At 53.2% G+C, this 22,819-nt stretch overlaps 1 protein-coding gene across 16 annotated transcripts in view; it reads left to right on the plus strand.

Moving 5' to 3' along the window:
• Positions 1-298: 298 nt before the first annotated feature.
• The window catches only part of SCRIB (scribble planar cell polarity protein), a 102,597-nt gene continuing 80,076 nt past the window's right edge, over positions 299-22,819 (plus strand). For all 16 annotated transcript variants that reach the window (XR_011047840.1, XM_068396677.1, XM_068396675.1 and 13 more), the window contains exons 1-5: positions 299-492; positions 18,954-19,071; positions 19,326-19,404; positions 20,828-20,917; positions 21,662-21,718. Coding sequence is in view for 15 of the 16 variants with exons in the window: in XM_068396677.1 (XP_068252778.1) it covers positions 331-492; positions 18,954-19,071; positions 19,326-19,404; positions 20,828-20,917; positions 21,662-21,718 (506 nt within the window). In the remaining variant the exon portion in view is untranslated. The remainder of the gene's footprint in view (positions 493-18,953; positions 19,072-19,325; positions 19,405-20,827; positions 20,918-21,661; positions 21,719-22,819) is intronic.

The following is a 22,819-nucleotide window of genomic DNA, read 5'->3' on the forward strand; positions in this document are numbered from 1 at the left end:
CGGCCCGGGGGTGGCCGGGCGGGGCCGGGCCGGGCGCGGGGCAGGGCGGGAGCGGGCTCCGTTTCCCAGCGACGCTCGCGGGGGGCGGTGCGGCCCCAGGAGCCGAGCGGGCCCGAGCGCGGCGGCCAGGCCCGAGGGGCGGCGCGGAGCCGGGGCGCAGCCGGACAGCGGAACCGGGGCCGCCGCCCGGCCCGGCCCGGCCCTGCCGCAGCGCCCGCCCCCCCCGCCCCGCGCGTCCGGGCCCTCCCCCGGGCAGGCCCCTTCCCGGCGCGGCGGCTCCCCCGCGCCTCCCCTGCCGCCCGGCGCCGGTCGCGGCCGGGCCCCGGCGCGATGCTGCGGTGCATGCCGCCGCTCTGGCGCTGCAACCGGCACGTGGAGGCGCTGGACCGGCGGCACTGCTCGCTGCAGGCCGTGCCCGAGGAGATCTACCGCTACAGCCGCTCGCTGGAGGAGCTGCTGCTGGACGCCAACCAGCTCCGGGAGCTGCCCAAGGTGAGGCCGCGGCCCGATGCGGGCCTCCCGCGCCGCCGCGCTGGCCCGGCCCGGCTGGGGCGCTCGGCCGCGGGCCGCCGGTGAGGCCTCGGTCCGCTGCGGCACGGGGAGCGCGGCCGCCGCCCGACCCCGGGGGCCCGGCCCGGCCTGGTGGAGCTGGAGGCCGGCGGAGCCCGGCTGGGCCTGGCGGGAGGCCGCCCCTTGCAGCCTTTCCCCCTCAGCCGCCCCTCCGCGGGCACTGCCCCGGCCCGGCCTGCCCAGCCCCGCTCCCGGGAGCGGCCTTCTGCCGGAGGTGCCGCTTTCCTTGCCCCGGGCCCTCGGTGGGGGCTGGCGGGGCCGGGCGGCTCCGGTGTGGGAGCCCTGGGGGGCTTTCACGCTGCCCCGGGGGCCGGCGGTGCTCGGCCGGGCCGGCCCCGGGAGTGCCCGGCGGGGTGGTGGGCGCCGTGGGGGTGGGCTCGCTCCCCTGCCCGGTGCAGGGGTCCCCTGCCGCGGAGGAGAAGCGTTCTGCCTGAATCAGCAGTCCCGTGAGCCGCGCTCGCTGCTAAGCTAAGCACAGCGCGCAGCTGAAAACTCTGGTCTAATCCGTAAACCACAAAAGGTACCAAACGAGTTTGCTGAAAGCGGTGGAGGTGCTTCACGCTCATTGTCCGGGACTTCAGCCTGCGCTTGCAACTTCTGCCACGGTTCTGTTCCGCCGCAGCGCTCTGCACAGGTGACGCTGGTGGTAAATCCTCGCTGTGCTGCCACACACCACGCTGACACGTTTCTGGAGGAGCAGAGATTGCTCACAGACAGCTGCCGGCTCGGCCCAGACCCCCCTGGCTCCCAGAGGGTTTGGTTTCACGGGGCAGGGGCTCGAGCTCTTGTGCTTGGGCCCTGGAGGACGGTTCAGCAGGAACCCGGACGATGGTGGTCGTGTTCTGCTGGGTAATCTGGAGCACAGCACGCTGCAAACAAGAGCTGGAATTTGAACCTGCCTCTCGGGAAGGAGAAGGCCTTAAGGCATTACTGGGCCGTAGGATAGTCTGGAGGAAGTTTTACCATGTGTCTGCTGTGGTAGTTGTACCATTTTTAAAGAGTTGGTTAGGTATTACTTGTGCCAGAGAGAGAAGGTATTTGACTGGAGGTTGTTTGGATAGGTGCTCGTCAGTGATATAGAGTAAGCCACCTTTTTATTTAACAAAAATGAGAAATAGGTCATTATTTTTTCTTTTAAAGTTTCCTGTTGAATTACTGACACGTTATGGAATCTGCCATGAAATCTGGAAAAAACCCGACATGTAAACTAAAAACTTGGTGTTGATTCAGGCCAAAATAATTTGGTTCAGTTTTGTTAAACTGTACAATTTATGCATCCCTACCTAAACAGATCCTCTTGTATAGGAACGGCAGATTCTTGCTCTCCTGATGTCTGTAATATTTTTGTGTTCTGTTTTTCCTGCTTGTCTTCCTCTGAACTGCTGTGAGCCAGGCGGCTTGTGGGGCTCAGCTGTGAGGGCGCGTTGTTCAGGTGTGGAGACACTAGGATAACGCTTTACCAGCTCTGTTCCACCATGTAGCTTGGGATCTTGCGATACCTTAGGCAGGAATGTTTGTCAGACTACTGGAAAATGTGTGTTACAGGCAGGTTAGGACTTAGGAATGAGCGTGAGCCTTCCCTGCAGAGGAGGCTGATTGCAACACGTCTGCAGGGAACTTGCCGATCCTTGCGCTGCTCAACTCCTCCGTGTCCTGCTGAATAGTCACGGTCCTGCCTCGTGTTTGTGTTGTACCCGCTTGGACTGAGATATTACTGCGTTTTGGTTAGCTTTTGAAGAGCGCCTTTTGGATTATAAATGCAAATTTTATACTGACATCTTATTTAGTCTGTGATCAGGTGGATATAATCCTGCCTGCCAAAGCAGGTGCTGTGTATCCACAGTCCTAAACACTGTGTCTCCTCCTTGTTGTCACCCAAAGAGCTCGTGTTTGTGTTGTGTCTGTTCAGCTTGGGAGCATCGGAGCTCTTGCCATGACCCATCATGGGTTCCTCTCTGGTGTTGGAGTTCCCCCAGATTTTTAGACTCTTTGGCAAAGAATTATTAGAAAACCAACAGAGAACAGACAGATGAGATTCTGGTCCTCTAAAGAGATGTCGTGAAGTCAGAAGAGGTACAGAGAACGGGGAGCAGAAGATGCTGTGGTCAGACCCAATACTGCACAAGGAGCACAAACGTTTACAGGATCTCTTCAGTCTGTCTGGAAAAGATGGTGCCATTCTCCATCAGATGACAGAGGTCGGGAGTCTCACAGGTGGGCTGGAGGGAATGAACAGGGAGCAACTGGCCGCTGTTCCTTCCTGCACAAGGACTGGAGGGCATTAAGTGAAACCAGGAAGGGCTCAGTTCAGAGTAAAGGAGATCATTTTTCACGCAAAACGGAGTTGAGCTGAAGTGTGGAACCACTTGCCATATGATGTAATGGATGCTCAGACTTTACATGAGCTCAGGAAAGGTGGACCAGTTCATGGAAGAGAGAACGACCAAAAATGAGTCCATACAAAGACACCACCTCGCTTGTGCTGCGTGTCCCAGGAGAGACGCAGAGGAAGAACCAAGGTTCCTCGCGCTGGTGCCATGGGTGATCTGGAGGAAGCTGATCAGGAGGACCGCCGTTTGGTGGGACGAGGACGCAAGGTTAGATCCACCTGACGTTTGACCCAGCATGTGTCCTAACGGTTTGTGCTGATGGGACTTCCTTGAGCAGTGAAGAGGTGCCCTTCTTAGTCCCAGGCACACAAGTCTCGTGCAGGAAGGGCGTTATTTGAAGATATTGCTGTTGGGGGCCGCGTGGGTAGGGACGGGTACCAAACGTAGGAGTAAGGATCTGCGTGTTTTACAAGGTGGGCATGGGATGAAAATTGTAAATAAATTGCCTTCCCACCAGGGAAAGAGGACAGCACTGCTGGATTTGGGCACGTCTTTTCTCTGAGGGAGGGTTGGGGTAGGGAGGGTGCTTTCCAGCTGAGGAGCACTTCATGGAAACGTGCCTTTTGTGTGGGCGAGAGACGGGGAGGAGGATTTGTGTGTACCACAAAGGACGATGTGGGAAAGCGAAGTGTGCTTGTTTCATGGAATGGGGCTGCATGGACCCGTCCCTTGGGAGAAGGGTTTGAAGGGCTGCTGAGGTGTGCGTGGAGGGGCGGGAGAGGAGAGCAGCAAATGGAGATCGGTTAGAAAAACGCGAGTGAGAGAGTATGTACGGTCTCTGGTAGCAAGTGTGACCACAGCAAGTTTGTTTTTAAGGGCTCAAGCAGGATTCTTGGAGAAGGCTCCCATGTGGAGGTGGTTTTTGAAGCAGAAGTGGGTGGCTGGCTTTTGGAAAGGTCGTCCTGTTTTACAGTTAGCGAACAACTGCCTTTGAAAATGTTTGAGTTTATCAGACTCCTGTGGGTTTTCTCACCTAGCGCCCACTCCGAGCCCACCTCTGTCTGACGTGCCTTTGTTTGTCTTTATTCTGCTTGTTCCAGAGTCCAGAAACACCGGCAACCTCTTGCTCTTTCTGTGGCACCGTTGTCTCTGTACCAGAATTCCCCTGTCCCCTTCCTGCTGCTGCTTTGCTCTGATCCATGCGGTGACCCGCCTCCCTCCTGGCATTTCTGAACGCACCACTGCGCTCTCCTGAGCTCTCTCTTCCAGGCTGTGGAAGCAAACGCTTGTTTCTCTCCATCCTGCGGTGCAAATACTCTTCTATCTGCTCTTGCTTCTTTTTTATTTCTCCCATGTGGAATCTTGCCTGTTTTGAGTCCAGATTTTTCATTATGGTGGCTCTACTCTGGTTTGAGGTGACAGATTAAATCTGCGTTAGGAGCATCTGCTGCCTCGTTGCAGGCATTTGCTGCCAGGGTGATGCAGCGTGACTTAATGGAAAATGGTAAATTCCGTTTGATAAGTTCCCCGAGCTCTTCACAAAGGTGTCAGGATTCCAGAGGAGGAAACGCCTTGCTCCGTGCTGGCTTCTGCTCTACCTGGCTTGCATGAAGTGGGCTCTGCAGGACCGTGAGTGTGTGGCTCACCCCAGCAGCAGGATCCGTAGCAGGTCCTTCAGCGGGGGGTGTAGGTGGCGAGGATACAGCCTGCTAAATCATTACGTTAGAGCTACAAAAACCACCCAACTCATGTATTCCACGCTCTGTGAGCACTTCAGAGGTGCAGGTCTCGCCAGAGAGGAATGGACGCGGTCTGGAACTTGGAGGAGGAATTTGGAGGTGGCGGACGGAGCCAGTCACAGCCCAGGAGCGGCTCCAGAGGCTCTTGCTGGGTGTTCAGGGGAGTGCTCAGGTTTGGAGTATGGGAAGGCAAAAGGGAGAGGTCGGAAGAAACCTGGGTGGAGAAGAGCCGGTGTAGGACCTGGTGTAGGAGGAAAAGAGGGTGGAGCTGAGTAGGGACTGAAAGTTATGAACGTCAGTGCGGAGGAGGGAGGACCTGCTCTTCGTGTCGGCAGGAGCGTGTGGAGGGTACCGGGGCGGGAGGTGTCTGGGGCTGGGGGCAGGCCAAGGCATCATGCAGAGAGGGGAAGAAGGAGGAGATTGAAGAGCTAGCTGTGATACCAAGCTTTTGAGTAGTGGTGGTGCTGAAGAGGCAAGCCCTGGGGATGTCCGATGGCGGCGTTGCAGTTTCTCCATTTTGCTTTTTCCTTACTAAATCTCCCATGGCAAGTTGGGCCCAGTGCAGAAAACATTTTGTTTCCTACTGCCCGGTGAGCGGTTGTTAGCTTGCACTGAAAATCATGAGGGATGGACACCTGGCTAGAGCACGAGGGAGAGGAGGCCTTTGGGCCCAGTGCAGGTGCCTTCCTGTTCTGGCTTGTTGCTGTTTGCACCTCGGCCAGGCCGTTTCTAGGCCGGTAGAAACAGTCTGGGTTTCAGTGCTTCCTCCTCTTGGGCTGCCGCTGGCCTGGGGCAGGAGCGTCGGTGTCCTTTGTCCGGAGCCTGGGATCCTGCACCGAGCAGGGTGAAACCCAAGAGCCGTGTTTGTCACTTTCCCAAGACTAGGTGGGGCCTTGCAAAGCTAATTAAGAGCAGCTTTTAATTTCCTGGCATCTGGGGCCTGCAAGGAGGATCTTGGGGTTTATTTACTTCCATGGAGGAGTAAAGCTGCTCCTTTTAATCTCTCCGTGCTAATAGCCCTTCTCTGAGAAAGTCGGGGAGCCGCAAGTCATCACCAGACTCCTCCATGGTTCACCACACTGGAATGAGACTGGGCCAGCTTCGGTGCCCATCGAGGCTTGAGTGTGTGGTGGGCACCTCCCGTGTTCCACATGTGGATTCTTTGCATCCCAGGCTTTGTCAAAACTGCAAGCTGCATTTGTTTAACAAAACCAGTCAAGAAACTGGTTTCACTTGATTGTTGTAAGTCCTGTGCATAGAGTTGGCATGCCTCTCTGTTCCTTCCAGGAGTTCAGGAGCCCTGTGAGTTAGTGTGCACAAATGGATGGGATTTTGTTCCTCCAAAAACCAGGTATTCTGGATGTGCTGCTACCCAGAAGCTGAAATAATTACAGGCCATTTCACCGTCATCTCTTTCTGTGCAGTAACTGTCTGTCTGACAAATCCTGGGTGGTGGCTAGGGGGATTTAGGATTCGTGCTGGAGTGGTAGTAGCTGAGTATAGGCTCAGTTGTGGAAAAAAGAGCTAATAAAAGTCTTGGACATACAAACAGGGGAACAGGAAAGAGGAGCACGGGAGTGATTTTATGCGTTAAGGTCTACAAATGAGAGTTGACTGTTAATATTCACTTCTCTGAGCTCCAAGGTGTGTAGCTTCGTTGTTGGACAGGGCGTGCTGCCCTGTGTGGATCTCGAAAGGAGCTCAGGCCTTGGAGGAAGTTCAGGTGAGTGGAGCAGTGAGGTAAGAAGGCACACTGGGAGGCAAAGAGTTCATGAAGATTTAGGTGAGCGGCCTAAAAGGTGCTGCCTCTCACCAAATGTTCCTTTGCACCGGTTTTGTACAGTGTAGGGAGGTCATCAGTGAACGCACCTACTCGATCAGGGTTCAGCTGACCCAGTTATTGTGAACCTCTAGATACGGCTCTGTCATGGGGTCAATAACATCTCCCATGTCTTTGGGTGCATTGGCTGCTGCGTTTGCTGCGTGGGACGAGCTTGCACCTTTGGGGTTCCTCCTGCTCCTCCATGACCATTGCTGGCATGGGTTCACCCTCCCTTGCTGGTGTTCCAGGACGCTGTCTCTAAAGCACAAACGCGGTGTCACGGCGGCCCCGCAGAGCGTTGGCTCGTTACCTGACCTGCTCACACCTCTGCGATCTCTCCATTCCCTTTGGCTACTGTCTGAACGTCTGCCAGGAGTGGTTTAGGTGGCGTTTCATTGATGGTTAGAGGTAAAGGCAGAACTAGGTTAACCTCTTTAGGTCTCCTCTGACCTGTTGCGTGTGTTCCCCCGAATATTCCTGCATTTCAAAACCTTGCTGCACCGCCTGCCTGATGGGAACGCGGACGAGGCGGGGAGCAGGGGGGGATGGTAAGACACGCTGCGTGCTGAGGGATGTGACGGCCCGCAGAGCTCTTGCATTGCACGGTTCTTCGGGGTTTCTGACTCCTTTTCCATTTCTAGTCGGGGGTGTTTAATGGTGTACGTCTGAGCCGTTCCCCTGGGAGCTGCTTTGGCACCTTCCTGTTCTTTGTACTCTTCCTGCTCAGAGGGGTTGTTTGTGTCTTTTGTGTCTGAGAATCTCCTGCTGTCTCCTTCCACACAGGGACACTCAGCTCTTCTTTAAGACTTTTCCAGTCCCCCAAATGTGCTTCCACGAACCCCGGCAGTACAGTCTGCTGCACTCTCAATACCTTCCTCTGTACCAATTAATGAACTTGATCTTGTCTGCCTTGTCTTGGTTTCCCAGTTTCAGGGTTAGAGCTTATTTATTGGGGTTTGTTTGTTTGTTTTATGGTGCCTCTCTGCTGGAGATCCATCTCTTGTGTAAACTTACAGGGTGATTTCTGCCTCAAGAAGATACAATCCTATTTGAAACAATTGGAACAGGTTATTGTATAACTCTCGGCGTTTTTCCCTGTTGCTAATATTTGTGGCCGTACAGAAAAATGAATTATTTTTTTGTGATTGCTAGTTGACTTTGCTCAGAAGATGGTTCAGAAGAAGAGAACTAGGCTGGTGGCGCAGGTCCCTTAGTTATCCTGGAGAAGGCGGTTCGGAGGTGCCGGGGAGGGGGCAGGGTGGGAGAGATAAATGGAACAGATAAGAAAGGGAGAGAGGTCTTTGCGTGGTACTTGGGGTATATTGGGTTTTGCTTTTTCACCTGTAGCCAGAACGCTGTCCTGTGAAACGATCTTAGTAGGTCTCTCCAGATTAACCCTTTTGTGGTATTTCAATGGAAATGCCACTGCGTGCTCGGTGTGTGCTGCAGGGAGCGTGGCGTGTCGGTGGCACTGTCACCGTGCGGGACTGGGGTGGAGGCCCCAGTGCTCTGGTGGCAGTGAGGGGCTCTCTGTTCGCGCAGGTGTGCGGGGCTGCTCTCGGGTTGAGGACGCAGCCTGAGCCCGTGAAATGCTGCGGTCAGTAAAACCCCCTGCAGCTCTTCCCAAGAGTGCGGTGTTGTGGTGTCACGATCTAATTCTGGCGTGGGGATTCCCTTTCCGTGGCCCTGAACTGGTTTGTGATTTCACGTGGAGCAGAGCTTCCCCTGTGCTGCGCGCTCTGCGGGGAGCAGCTGCCGTGCCCGGCCCCGCTTACACGCCAGCTGCAGAGCCTTTGGCTTGGAGACAGACAGCTTTGTCTGGGCTGGAATGTGTTCCTGACGCCTAAGTACTGTTATATGTTTGAAATACATTCCTCAGGGCCTGATACGTGGGGTTAAATACTCGGAAATCCGGGCAGTCTGCGTTAGGGCGGGCTGTGTCGAGCAGCGGGAGCAGCCTGTGTGTGTGCGGGGTCGGTGTCCTCCCCAGCGCTGAGCTCCGGTGTGAGGGGCTAAACACCCAGGGCTAAACAACAACCTGTTCTATCACCCCAGACCCCTCCCCAGCTGAGAAAGGGAATTGGGAAAAGGAGGGAGACTCGTGGGTTAAAATTTAAACAGATTTAATAAAAGGAAACCAATATCAATACTAATACAAAAGACACAAAGTTATACTTAGCTCGTAGAGTTAACTTAGCTGGTAGAGTGGTGGCAAGTCCCTCCAGGGATAGTAACCGTTGAGAAGAGAGGAGGAGGAGAAAGAGGAAGGGGAGAAGAGAGCAGAGCCAAGAGCCCCCATCCCCAGCAACTTCCCCATTTATAGCACCCCTGAGGTCAATGTCCCAGCACACACCTGGGCCAGCCTGGGGCAGCTGCCCTGGGTTTAGCTGCTCATGGCCTCCATCACCAGCCACAGCTGGGCACACACTGAGACAGCGTGGGACAGAAAAGGGATTCTGTACATTTTATCCCCAAAAACCAGGACAAGAATGAAATGCTGCTGTATTGGGGTCGGCTGTTTGGGAAGATCCTTGTCTGTGCGGGCAGGTGGGTCTGTGTCCGCTGCCTGTGGTCTCGTCCCACGCCTGCTCAGGTGATTCACACCGAGTCTCCAGGGAACGCCCAGGTGCGAGGGCCTGTCTGGACCGTGGCAGTGGTGCCCTGCCCGTGGCACCAGAGCCGACCTGGGCCATGACAGCGGTGCCCTGCCCGTGGCACAGGGCTGCCCACAGGGCTGAGGTGCGGCCTCTCTGCTGGAGCACCGAACTGATGTCCTCGTCTCCCTGCAGTGGTCACCACTCTTTTGACCTCTGCTGCCATTAACTCCGTTATCCTCACTGAGTGTCAGGTGGAGTGACCCTTCTTCTTGAATCTAGCTATTCTGGGTGTGCGTATTGCTTGGGTTGGTTTGATGAATAGGGAGAGGCGTGTCTTGAGGTCACTGCTCTGGTGACGCAGCCTCGGGCTGACTGGAGGCGCTGGGCTCTGCTGGGAGCGGACGGGCTCCTGCTCTGCCGCGGGAGCCGTGCAGCCTCCGGGGCTGGCGTCCTGCCCCAGCTGCCCACTGTGGGATCCGAGTCTTTCTGGTTCTGTGGCCTCACACCTGCGAGGTGTTGGCTTTGATCGCAGTGACTGGGAAGGGCCGAGTTTAACCTTAGAGCCGATCAACTCCCAAGCATTTTGCTTTGCAATTTTTGCTTCCAGCTCCGCTCGAATCCCTCCCATTGAGCTGGCTTTCCCCAGGGGCCATCCCGTCAAAGATCAGCTCTTTCTTTCCTCAGAGATGTAGAAGGAGGGATCCCACCCGGTTCTGTTCACACTTGGACCTGTAGGTCTCCAGTACTGGGAAGGCAGGCACGCACGCTCCCGCAGAGCACGCAGCAGTCTCACTTCTGCGCACAACGCTTAAGGTGTCAAACCCACTTTTCACCAGGGAAATGTGAGTGAAACGCAAGGCTCAAACGCGTGGTCTGGTTTTGCTGCCAGCGTTTCGAGGAGCTGGCCGAGCTGCTGACGGACACCTCCTGCCCACGGCAGCACTCCTGTGCATCCCTCCTGGTTGGGGACAAGCATGGAGCGGTGCTGCATGCTGCTGCGAGCCCGGCCCGTGGTGGCACGGGAAGCCAGGCCGCCTTCTTGCTCGTGAATCACCAGGAGAATTGTAATTATTTTCCTGCTGCACAGCTTGATCCTGCCTTTAATTAAACGTGTGCTGTCCCGCTGAAGGCGGTGGGACTGCACCGGCCGGGTTTGAGAGTTGGACTCAATTCTCTCAAGAGTAATGAGCTGTAAGGAGGCCCTGTCCTTGTCACTGGCACTGCCGGGATCGGAAAGGTCAGCAAAACCTCTGCCGAGGGTCCCTTAGCCTGTGTTGGAGGAGGAGTAACACAGCAGCACTACTGGTGTGCGCAGTCCCTGCAGCAAATCCCCTGCTCCAGACGCCTCTGGCCGTTGTCTCGGGGGCAGCCTGTGTTGTCACAGGGTTTTTTGAGGAAAAGGAGACGTCTGAGGCCCGCTCTGTGGCTGGCAGAGCTTGGGAACACCTCGATGGTTTTGGCTGCAGAAGCCAAGCAGGTTTTGTGCAATTCCAGTGTGCAGACCGTGGTTATAGCGTAGGCCCAGTTCCTGGTCTCCAGATGTATAAATTGTCGCCGCCTTATTTCAGAGATGGCGTTCGTGTAAGATCACTGTGGCTCTGCGGTTGTGTCCGTCGGGTGTCTGACTCCTCCTCTCCTGCTGGCACGTGTCCTGCGCCCCTTCAGCAGCGCTGCAGCCGTCTCACCTTGGGAAATGCCCCGTCTTTGTGAGTGTATTTCGTTGGTTGAGGGGAGAAGTGTCCCTCCAGCCTGGTGGCACTTGACAGCTGCCCCCCTCCTGTCTGCTGCCTGCAGCAGGGCTCCTGGCCCCGGGCAGCCCCGCGAGCTGTCTGTGCTGCACAACAGCCTGGCTCCTTCTCCGGAGAAGCTGGTCGAGGAGCCCGGGTGTCCATTTGCCCTCCTCCCTCCTGGCCACTGTGGAGGTGGCTCCCCTCCAGGTACAGGAGGGACCATGGGGGGTGACTGTTGGAGGAGAGCAGCGAGGTGATGCTGGGGAACAGACCCCCGTGTCCTAGTCCCCTTTCCCTGGGTTTAGGCACGGTGCCTTTGGTGGGACTGATGTTTGGGGTGTGAAACAGGACAAACGCATCTGCCCAGATGCCTGGGACTGCTTCACACGTGTCTCAGTGTGTGCAGTGGAGGGGAGCAGTGGCAGGTGAGGGAGGGGCTGGAGTTCAGCCTCGGGCAGGCCAGAAGCCCCTTTGCTGTAGCCTCAAGAAAACAACGATTCAGAAAAGGGTCAAGAAACTAACCTGGGCCTGGGGCCGACCTGGAGGTGGAGAGCGGTCTGCACGCAGAAGCAGTCAGAAGTCCCAGGCTTCAGCACCCAAAGGCTTTCTCTGCTTGCTTGGCCGCGAAGATGCGGCGTTCTGCAGGTGGGATGGGAGCTGCAGGACCTGCGGGCTTGTGGTGCCACCGTGTGAGCCGTGGGTGGGCACGGGGCTCTGGCCTTGTTGCAGGGGCTCTGGCCGTGGCTGCCGCAGGCTGGATGCCAGCGTCACAGGCAGCTTGGTGCTCCCAGTAGATCTGCGTCCCTGACCCTGCGGTGCATCCTCCGGCTGCTGGGGTCGGTAGCGTGGGGGTGGCCGGCTGGGCTGGCTCTGTGGCCATTAATCCCGTGGGGAATGGTTGGCTTCCCAGTCCTGCCCTCAGGATTTTGCCGTTTCTGGGAAACGGCATAGTTGAGTGGTAGCTCAGAGGGTTTGTTCTGATCCTTTTATCCGTTGTCCTTTCTCCTTTTTTCCTTTTCCACCTCTTGATCTGACTGAATAAGTGAGCAGGGGGAGCAGGCAGGGCTCTGCTAAGCATTACTCTCCAGCAGAAAGGAGGCCCTTGGAGGTCATGTCCAGATTCCCAGCATCACTGTCCGAGTACTGCGGTTCTCCAGACTAACCTAATAGCTCCATTAACCTTTTGTTCACGTCCTGGGGCTTTGCCACAGCCTCAGTATTAATACTGGGAGCTTCGCAGGTGTGAACATCGACAGTCGAAGAGGCAGATTGAGATCTGGAGAAAGTACATCACGTCAGTAAGCTGAAGAAACATAACAGTTGGAGGTGTGCTGCTTGCAGGAGGAGGGTGGAACCTCCTTCAGACGTTTTCTAGGGCCTCTTATGGACACGAGACTGGGCTTACGAGGGCCCTTCATGACTTTGCTGTGTATACCCGTACTGTGTGACTTTGCACGTGCTGGATTGTTGTGCTGCTGCTCAGAGGGACCTTGACAGGCCAGAAGAATGGGCCAGTGGGAGTTTCTGTACCTGGGAGGAGTAACCTGGTGCATCAGTACAAGTTCTGCACTGGTGAAAGCACATCTGGAGGACTGTGTCCAGGGCTGGGCTCTCCAGTGCAGGGAAGGCATGGACGTACAGGAGCGTGTCCAGTGAAGGGCCACAAAGTGATTAAGAGATTGGAGTATCTGATATGGGGAGAGGCTGAGAGAGTTGGGACCGTTCATCCTGGAGAAGAGAGGGCTCAGGGGGATTTTACCAATGTGTACATGATGTCAGGGAGCAAAGGAGATGGAGCCTGACTCTTCTCAGTAGTGTCCAGTGGCAGGACAAGAGGTCGCAGGCACAGACTGAAATAGAGGAAATTCTGTTTAATCATAAGGAAACACTTTTTTTGTGTTACTGAAGGGGTGGTCAAACACTGGAACATGTTGCCCAGTGAGGTTGCAGAATGTCCATCCTTGGAGACATTCAAAACCCAAGTGGAGGCAGCCCTGGGTAACCTGTTCTAGCTGACCCTGCTTTGAGCAGAGGTGGGACTAGCTCATCTCCAGAGGTCCCTTCCATCACATGGTTCTGCTGGACCTGCCTCCACCATGCACGTTTGGGGTGAACTGCTGTATTTGGAGGTCCGCATCCCTCGCTGTCCTGCTACGTACTCCTTTGCAGTTTTGCAGACATTGGCTTTCTAGAAACTTACTCTGCGTTCTTAATTCATCTGGAAGCTCTGTGCTGGTGTCCGTGGCAGCGAGGTGCCTGTCTCGTGCTGATCGAGGCTGGGTGTGAGGGCAGTGTTGGCTCCGTTCCCTCGCTTGCAGGTGGCTGATGCAGCCGGTTTTGGAGCTGGACAGGCAGAGTTCCTCACGTAAGGGATGAGGAAGGGATGCAGGGGACTGTCACACTTCTGTCTGCTTAGAGTTAGGCATCTCCCTCTTAGTTTTGGCCAGCACCTCCTCTAGTGTCACCCATCTGCGTTGCTGGGGAGCAGTCGTGACATGTTGAGGGTGTGAGGCCAGCAGCTCCTTTCTGAGTCAGGTGAGTGTTTCCTCCTTCCTGGATTCGCTCTGCTTTCCCAGGCAGGAGCACGCCGTTGGCCAACGTGGGAGCCGTGGGCTGACCTGGCTTATGAATCAAGTGCAGGCAAAACGCTTCATGTGTGCTGAACTCCGTGGGCTCAGGGACTTCTGTGCCTTTGGGTCTTGCTGGGTGAGAAGCTCTGCAGAGTGTCGGGCATCATGTGTCCTAGATTGGTGGGCCTCGTCGTCGGTACGTGAGGCTCAGGGCTTTCTCAATCCACAGGTATTTCAGCAGAAGCCAAAGGTGAATCTGCCAGATGGAGCCTGTATTTGCTGCTACCGGTGTTTCTTGTTCTCATAAACTGGCTGAGCCTGTTGTTGTTGCTCTGGATGAGCTCAGATAAAACCACAGTGTGCTGTTTGGAAGCGTTCCTTGAGGAGACCTGACCTCGCCGCTGAAGATGAGTGCTGGGTGGTCAGGGGAGCTCTCTGCTTGCCTGGTTGTAATCTCTCCATTTGAAGCTGTCGTTTCTTTTCCTTTGCAATGATAGTTTTGACTGTCGTAGCAGTCATTCTGCTCTATTAGCCTGATACTTCTATAAAATTACTCCAAAGACAGAGGTCTGGACCAAGATGGTTGTTGTTAATGGCACTGGGGTTTCATCCTTTCTCCCTTCTGCCTGTATCATCATATTTCGTTATTGAAGTGGGTCTTCCAAAGTTGCTGAGGCATCAGACTTCATTAAGACAGAAGTCTTCCCAGGTTAATTGTGGTTAGCTGGACCTAGCGGACAAGCAAGTGTCGTGTACTCTTAACAGGAACAGAATAAATAGCTCGGGGTGGTCGGTTGGACTCGATGATCCCAGAGGTCTCTTCCAACCTGGTTGATTCTGTGATTCTGTGGTTGGCTTACCTGGAGTTTCTTGGGAACCCAGCCCATTTACAGCAGGGAGCTGCGTAACTCACCTACGTGTAGTTTCCACGTGACTGGTGTGGTTTAGTTGTGAAAGGTTTGTCACGGTCAGGGGTCTCCTGAAGTTTTGAAGGTTCTCTTCCATGGTTTATAGTGGTTGTGCACTTCAGTATTCACCTGGCAACAGCAGAAAGGGGCATTTGAGGCTCTATTTGGTTATGCAAACGGGCCTGTGAGTTTGACTTCATGTTGCAGGTACTACTGTTGACAAGGTTCTTTGTACATGACCACCCCCTCTCCACTCTTCCTGTTGGATGTTGTGCTAGAAATTCTCAGCTTTCATCCGTGTCTCTGGAGTTCAGGTCCTCGCAGGGTGAGGATGGTGTTCAGCTCCTCGCAGCGGTGCCCTGGCACCACGGAGGGCCAACAGCACATGGGTGTACCGACAGGAGCACACCAGAGACTGGAGGAGTCATTACTCCCCTCTGCTCAGCACTCCACAGACCACGCCTTGGTACCGCATCCATTGTGAGGGCCACGGTACCAGAACGGCATCGTCGAACTGGTGTGAGCTCAGGAGAGGATCCGTAGGGTGGACAGGGGCTGAAGCACTTTCCCTGACAGGACAGGCCGCAGGAATGGGTCTTCTTCAGCCTGGAGAACACGCTGCTTTGGAGGGGCTTCATGGCAGCCTGCCGCTGTGTACAGGGGGGTTATTGAGGAGACGGAACCCTGCGGTGCATGAGGGAGGGCGAGAGGCGGGGGGCGTCCTTGAACACGGTGCTTCCATCTGGTACAAGGAAGCTTTTTCCACTGTGAGGACAGTTAATTGGTGGACCCAGGGGTCCAGAGGATTTTTGGATCCTCCATCGTTGGAGGTTTTGAAAGACTTGACAAAGGCCTGAGCAACCTGATCTGACTTCATAGCTGACCCTGCTTTGAGCAAGAGGTTGGACCAGTTCAAGAAAGACCAGGAGCTACTGGAGAGAGTCCAGCGGAGGGTACGGAGATGGTCCGAGGGCTGGAGCATCTCTGCTGCGAGGAGAGGCTGAGGGAGCTGGGGCTGTTCAGCTGGAGAAGAGCAGACTGAGGGGGGATCTTATCAATGCTCACAGATACCTCAGGGGGGTGTCAAGGGGATGGGGCCAGACTCTTCTCAGTGGTGCCCAGTGACAGGACAAGGGGCAACGGGCACAAACTGAGACACGGGAAGTTCCATCTGAGCATGAGGAGGAACGTCTTTGGTGTGAGGGTGCCAGAGCCCTGGGACAGGCTGCCCAGGGAGGGGGGAGTCTCCTTCTCTGGAGATATTCAAACCCGCCTGGACACGACCCTGTGCGACGTGCTCTGGGTGACCCTGCTTGGGCAGGGGTTGGGCTGGATGATCTCCAGAAGTCCCTTCCAACCCCAACCAGTCTGTGAGTCTGTGAGTAGAGATCTCCCAAGGTTCCTTCCGACCTGAATTATTTCATGACTCTGTGGTAAAGGTCTGTGATATACAAAGGATTAGAAGGATATTACTTCATTACCACTTTTGACTGAAAAATCTGTGGATCTGCGTTGCCTTTTTTTTTTAAAGAGATTGAATTAATTCAGTTTTGTTTCAGACATTTTTTTTTTTAATAATATTCAGAAAACTTTGAAGTTGCGTGTGTTTCATCTCAACAGAGACAGTCGATATGGTGCTAAATTAGTGACTTGGTTTTTCTGCCAGCTGTATGAAACGGGGTTAACGTTGATTAGAAAAAGGGATAATTGCCAGTCTCTGAAGAGACCTTCGCTTAAGTTTTCACTTTTAGTTCCAGTAACAATGTTAAAATTAATTTGTTCTCCATTTCCAGTGTCACAAGTGAATCCCTTGTGCAGGCTCGGTAAGTTTGGCTGTTGGAGTTAGGAGTTGAAGTTCTCACTTCACAAAATAGGGAACTGAAAATGACGTGCTTGTTTTTGTGATCTCCACTGATGACTTGTGACTAGTTCGATTTTTTTTGTCACATCAAAATACTTTGTTCAAGTCCAGCTGAACTGAACCTTAAGAAGTGGGATGTGCTGATCCTGTTGTCTTGCTGTTTGCTGAGTGGAGATTTGTGCACAGATCTGATCACAGTCGTCAGCACAGCGGGGTTTGGGAGGTTTTTTGGTTACCTTTTTTAAAAAAAAAAAGAACGCTGGGGGACAAAAAATGCTGTTTAACTGACATAAAGCGGTAGCACACAAAGCAGGGTATGTTGGGACATTGTAGTTAGTAGATGTGTCTGTAAAGCAAAGTTAACTGGATGGGAAGAATTGTGAGATTGTCAGGACAGCCTAATCCTCCCTTGTGTCAGTAAACGCTGCCCCTGTGTCTCGCAGTGCCGCGTGTAGCATGACTTTATTCCAGTTTATTCTAAAAAGGTTTTTTTTTAAAAAAGTGTCCCCGTCTATTTTGAGACTGCCTAAAATTTGTGTGCAGAGGTGCTCGAAGTTTGGACTGCAGATGTTCTGTTCCCCTTGTTGTTTTCCAGCTTGCAGACTCGAGCAGGTCAGCACAATGTCTTGCCTGGAATTTCCTTGCATTCTAAAATTAGGAGAAGGATCTAGGAAACAATAGCAGGTCTCTAAACCTCCTGCTCTGGCTTGAACCTTGGTTGTCATTTAGACTTTCACCTACTTCCTTCTTACTAAACCGATTTGCATGAGATAAACTGAATTAGAAAGAGCTTGTGCTGTTCAGTGTCAAGAGGACCTCTGTTTTTTTCTTCTTTTTTTCACTTGCTCTGCTGGCAGTGGTGTCCTCTACTACTTCAGGACATCAGGAGTATGGATTGCGTCTCGCTGCTCTTCATCCCAGAGCACTTCTCCCTTTCAGCGTGGGCAGTGGCAGTACGACACCTCAGCGCAGCAGCGGCCATGCCGTGTTCTGCAGCCCCTCAAACTTGCCCCTGCGCCCAGCAGCGCTTCCTGGCTGAGATGTTTCTAGGGGAGACTGCAGAGGTTTTCATCGACAGCAGAGAAACTTCTGAAGTGATGTTGTTAGACCTCGTCATCATCCCTTCTAGGGGAGCGAGCAGCTCTGTGGTCTGTGCACCTCTCCACGGTTATGTTGTGCATCACCTTTTCGTGCCTTACCCCACCCCTGTCTGCTCCATATGATGGTGTCAGGGCAACGGTTGGACTCGATGATCCCAGAGGTCTCTTCCAACCTGCTTGATTCTGTGATATGATTGTTCTTTGCAATGTTAGAGCGACAGTTGTGGGTGTCCCACCACCCCGAACCAGAACAAACCTCAGTACCCCCACGGCTGTTCTGGGGAGGTCTGTCTCTGCAACCTTTTATGCAGATGATTACTGGAAAGGCAGCTGAGAAAGAAGGTTCAGACCTCAGATTCTCGTTTGACCCTTCCCAGTGTGGTCTGTGTAAGCAGCCCTGACTCTGGATGTGTTTTCTGATCTGTGAGTAATCCTGTGATTACATGTTCTCTTGCTTACAGCAACTGCCTCTGGCACAGGACAGATGGGATGATACACGGATTAGAAAGGGCTCCTGCGTGTCACTTTGTAGACCTCAGTTTGTTCCTAACCTCATTGCTACTTTCTTTTGCATCACGGCTTGAGTTTCCAGCTGCTTAAGGTTTGGCATCTAAAACTCGTGAACTGTTGGAGGTGACAGAGCTCTGGTCTGTACCGTGGCAGAAAACCGACACGTGACCAGAGACACGGCGTTACTCCGTGTGTGTGCAGCAGTCTCTGCCTTTGTCTGCCTGTGCACTTTGGGGAAACTCCTTAAAACTCTCTCGTTCTCTGCAGCGTCCCAGTGTTGTTTGTTTGTTATTCCCAGCGCTCCGACAGGATCCAGGAAATGCAGCAAACGCCACAGCCTTGGTTTCCATCCTGTCCAGTATCCCACGTCCGACAATAGTCAGAAGCAGCTGCAAGATTTGTTCAGTTGATAATTATAGTGTGTGTGTTTAGTAAACTTACAGAGGCTGTTGATGTCTAGAAGGAGTATGATTGATGGATCTTGTAATTTACCATTCATAGCTAATATAATTGACTCTGAGAGCAAGGGTAGGTGTGAAGTTGGATGCTGTTAGATGAGGACACCTCTAGAGGTCCCTTCCAGTCAACATTTCTGACTGGTGTTTCTAGAAAGGCATTTTCTTTCCTTCTCTAACTCTGTGTTGCTTGGGCCCCACAAATGGTTTGTCTGCTCCTCTTCTTTTTTGGTACAAGTGGCACAAACGCTTTCCCTGTTGGGGTAGGGACCTGTCGCTGATGTCCTGCACAGCAGATGTGTGCGACAGCAGGGACAGGACTTCCGTCTGGACGTCCTCATGCTTCTCCTTCGTTGGCTTCTCTGGACCAGACTCATGAACACTAGTGTCTGCTGGCAAGCTGCTTTACAGTGACCTCCTCGTCATGCTGGTATTTGAATGCCTAAGATGACCTGTTGTCTCAGGAAACAAGGAACATCCAGTTTGGATCATGCAAGGGAGGGAGAAGAGCAGTGGGATAATAGAGATGCTAAATGAATCATCAAGCTAAACTCATTAAATGCCTTTCTTCTTTCACCCTTGTCTCCTGTAGACCTTAATTGGGGTTCTCATCTGTGCAGCGACTGCACGTTGAGGACCTCACCAGGACAGAGGTTATGAGAGAAGGCCTCCAGGGATGGGTGCTCAGCTTTGCCCTGAGGTGGGAAGACAGATTTCCCACAGAGCTGCTGCTGACCCGGTTTTGTTCTCTCCTGTCGTAGCCTTTCTTTAGGCTTCTGAACCTGCGCAAGCTGGGCCTGAGTGACAATGAAATCCAGAGACTTCCCCCCGAGGTTGCCAACTTCATGCAACTGGTGGAACTGGACATCTCCCGGAACGGTAAGGTCAAAGCTAAATGGGAAGTGGCTGCCCCACAGCCCTGCATCCCTCAGCGTAGTGGTACTACCCTGTGCACTCGTCTTCTGGAAGAGGCAGTACCCTCTCACAGCCCTGCAGTCGTCTCTCATGGGTCCCCAGCTATGAAAATATGGTTGTTTTACTGTGTCTTAGGCTGTCACCAGTACCTGGTGACCCATTTTCCACATGATAGGCTCTTCTCAAGCCTCTTCTTTTCTTTCATGTATTTTTTCCAGATATTCCAGAAATTCCTGAAAGCATCAAATTCTGCAAATCCTTGGAAATCGCAGACTTCAGTGGGAATCCTCTCTCCAGGTAGGAAGGCATATGCAGCCCTTTTGACCAGCTGAGAGTGAGGGCTGAAGTTCCTCATTCTCCCTGGCTTTCTCTGGTCTTCATCTTGTCCTTGTGTCCCCTTGAAGTGGAGGCCTGGGATCAGCCTTTGCCCAGACCTGCAGGTGTCTGCTCTCCTGTCAGGTGGAGCACTCAGCGTAGGGAAGAGCTGGTGTGTGCTCCCTCTTCTGCAGGGCCTGTGGCTTGGGCTGATGAGCCTTTACTCATACTGGTGTGAATGGTGAGGACTTCTGTCCTCTTGGAATAAGTTTGTGACTCCCTCCCCACCCCTTCAGCCTGGTGCACAAACCAGAATGGATGTGGAGCTGTTGTACTACAGAGGAGCAGAGAAAGGCCTGCACGCTGTCCTCTGCTCTCTGTCAGTCCTTTCTGCTCTCTGTCTTCGTTAAGACTCATGATGGCCATCCTTTGAACTCTTTGATCGGTTTCCCTGATACCTCAGTGCCCAGAGCTGTGTCCAAAGATGGGAGACTCTGACTTGTCTCTTCAGTCTTTACAGCTCTTAAATTCCCCAGACATTATGGATTAAGTGTGGTTTCTCTGTTTGGTGAACCATGCTTTCAGGCACTGGTGTCGATGCGCTGTCTGCCAGGGTCCCTGTAGATGCCACTCTGACTCCAGATGCCCGAGCCCTTTGTGCCCCTGGGCAAGCACTGCCCAGGTCGCCCTTTAGATAGATTTAACCCCATGCTTCCCCCCTGTGGTGCCAGACACTGCCAGAACGGGGCAAGATTTTCAGTTGGTGAGAAGCCCTGCACCGCAGGAAGGACCAGCTCTTCTACCCTAGAAGTTATTTATCAGAGTCTTTCTGTGGCCCAGAGTTGTAAGATGTGTGTGGTGAGCAGTGGGGCAGGGAAGCGCCAGGAACTGCCTGTGAACAACAAGGGATTCCTCGTTTTCACGGGTCTTCTCCTGTTCTATTGCACCTTGGAGCTGTTATGATGGTACTGTTTGGTCCTGGGGGATGCTGCAGTGTCATCTACAGAAATAGCCTTAGATGGGCACTTGGATTGCTTGGTAGCCCTCCCTGCTTCCAAGTTTAAATGATCACATGGCATAATTTAGTCTGGGGTTTGTGCTTGAGTTACTGCAGAGCCAAGCTAGCACACTTGGACATGTCGTGACCTTGGTGGAAGGCAGTATTGTCTTGGAAACGGGGCATACCCTGGGTCAGGAGTCAGGGTCAGAGTTGGTTCCTGCTCTTCTCCTTTCCACATGTTGATGCCAATTGGGATAAGACTGACTTTGGACTCGATGATCCCAGAGGTCTCTTCCAACCTGATTGATTCTGTGATTCTGTGACTTTTTGGGGATTTAAGTGAGGAATTTAGGGCTTGTTTTGTGCACAGAATTAATGGTGTTTTTTTCTGTCATGCTTTCACAGGCTTCCAGAGGGCTTCACACAGCTTCGGAGCCTGGGCCATCTGGCCTTGAATGATGTGTCCCTGCAGAGCCTCCCCAATGACATTGGGAAGTGAGTATGCCCCCGTTCCTCATAACGGGGAGGAGGGTTGGGGTGGGGACACCAGGCTATTGGCGTGGCAACACTAGCAGGACTTGGAGGGGAAGAGCGTGCCATCCCGGTTGCAGCTTGCCCCTGTGCTCGACGTGCTGTGTGAGCACCTCTAAGCATTATTCTTGTTAAAAGACAACCTTTTTGCAAAGGTTCCTTTCCTGGTCCCAGCTGCATCTCCTCCTCTGTGGTCTCTGGCACAGGCAAGGAGTTCATCCAGGCTTCTCAAATCCCCTGTCGTTCCTTATTTTACGAGTGCCCGTTTGCCCCTTTCCGAGCAAGCGTGGTCTGTCCGACGATGTTGGAATGAATTATGCTGCTGGCAAAGGGCTGAGGCAAAGCCCCTGGTGCTTTCCCTGTGGGGTTCATTGCCCCTCCCATGGGATTTGGCTTCTACACATGAGGGATTTAATCTTTTTTGGGCAAACAGGCCTGTATGTGATACCGTGTTTCCTTGTCCTGAGTTTGGGCACAGTGTTGTTTCACCGTGATTTTGCAGTAAGCAGTCACCTTCATCAGAAGTCATTTAAGATCCTCTTTGTTTTTTGTTTTCCCCCGTCACCTCCATCCGTGTGTACACACTCAAGTACGTGCATTTGTGCAGGCCGTGAGGGATGGTCCCAAGGGAGGGGATATGAGCATCTCCTTGTATCTCTGAAGCCCTATTCAGTGAATCTGGCTTTCTTGCTCCCTTTTCTCTTGCAGTTTGGCAAACCTGGTGACTTTGGAGCTTCGTGAGAACCTGCTAAAGACTCTCCCCACGTGAGTGTGTCTGGTGGCTGCAGGAGTCTCCTGCCTGATCGTTCTTACTGGTTCTTCAGGACTTGCTGTTTCTGTAGTGCAGGCTCTAGCACTTTGCTTGGGAGGGCTCAAGGCTTTGCATAAATTAGCCACATCTTGCTGGATTTTTGTAAATTGGGGTGAGGAGGGAGAGAGGGCTGGAGAGCAGGGAAGGATGCTCAGAGTCTGTACTCAGCCTCTGTGTCAGGATTGACTTGGAATGGACAAGGTTCCACAAGAAAGCTGCTGGAAATAGCGAGAACCATTTTTCCTGGAGAGGTGGAGCAGATGATGGGTTCTTCTGGAAAAAGAGAGAAAAATGTACTGATGGTGTGTATAGGAAGAACTCTGTATACAGCGAAGTTCATAGTTTGAAGAGCAGCAGAATACGGCTGAAAAAACATCTTGCTTCTGACCTGTCTGTTTTCTTGGGTGTCCCTTCTGATTTGTTCTGGTTGAGCAGTTTGTGGGAATGGGTGGGCTGACTGGCTTTCCTGCAGCAGACAATCAATAAGCCAGCAAGAGAGAAGAGGTAAGTCTTGTTAAATGTTTCAGAGAGCTAGGGACAGAGGTGAATTCCTGGTAGAGGATCTGGTTGGTAGAGCTGATGCTATCAGGAGATAGGGTGTAGACAACTAATGAGTCTGTACATTAATCTCTGGTTTGGAGCCCATGAGAGTTGTTTCTTGAGTTTTCTAACCTACATTAGCTCTGTCAGCTTGTTTTCTGCCTGCTTGTCCATCCAATTGGTGGTTCCCCCAGTCTTCCTTGGATATATGTTGGATTCTACCTGACTTCTTTTCAAATAGCGGTGTGTTTTGGGGCCACACAAACTCCTCAGTGAATGTGTGAAGCATGCAACTGTTGTCACCTTTCCTCAGTGCCCTCTTCTATTCAAGTATGCAGTTTGGCTGTCTGTACTTCCCCCCCTTGCTCCTCTGCTTTATTTAAAAACGAGGGCAAAAGAGGCATCTGATGATCCAGTGTTCAAACAAGGCTTTGAGACTCTAAGTATTAGGGCTTTAGTCTTGCTGCTTCTGTGATGGCCATGCCTCCCTCACTGTGAGGTGTTCCTTTGACTCA

This window comes from Nyctibius grandis, chromosome 3, assembly GCF_013368605.1.
Source record: "Nyctibius grandis isolate bNycGra1 chromosome 3, bNycGra1.pri, whole genome shotgun sequence".
NCBI classification, from domain to species: Eukaryota; Metazoa; Chordata; class Aves; order Nyctibiiformes; family Nyctibiidae; genus Nyctibius; species Nyctibius grandis.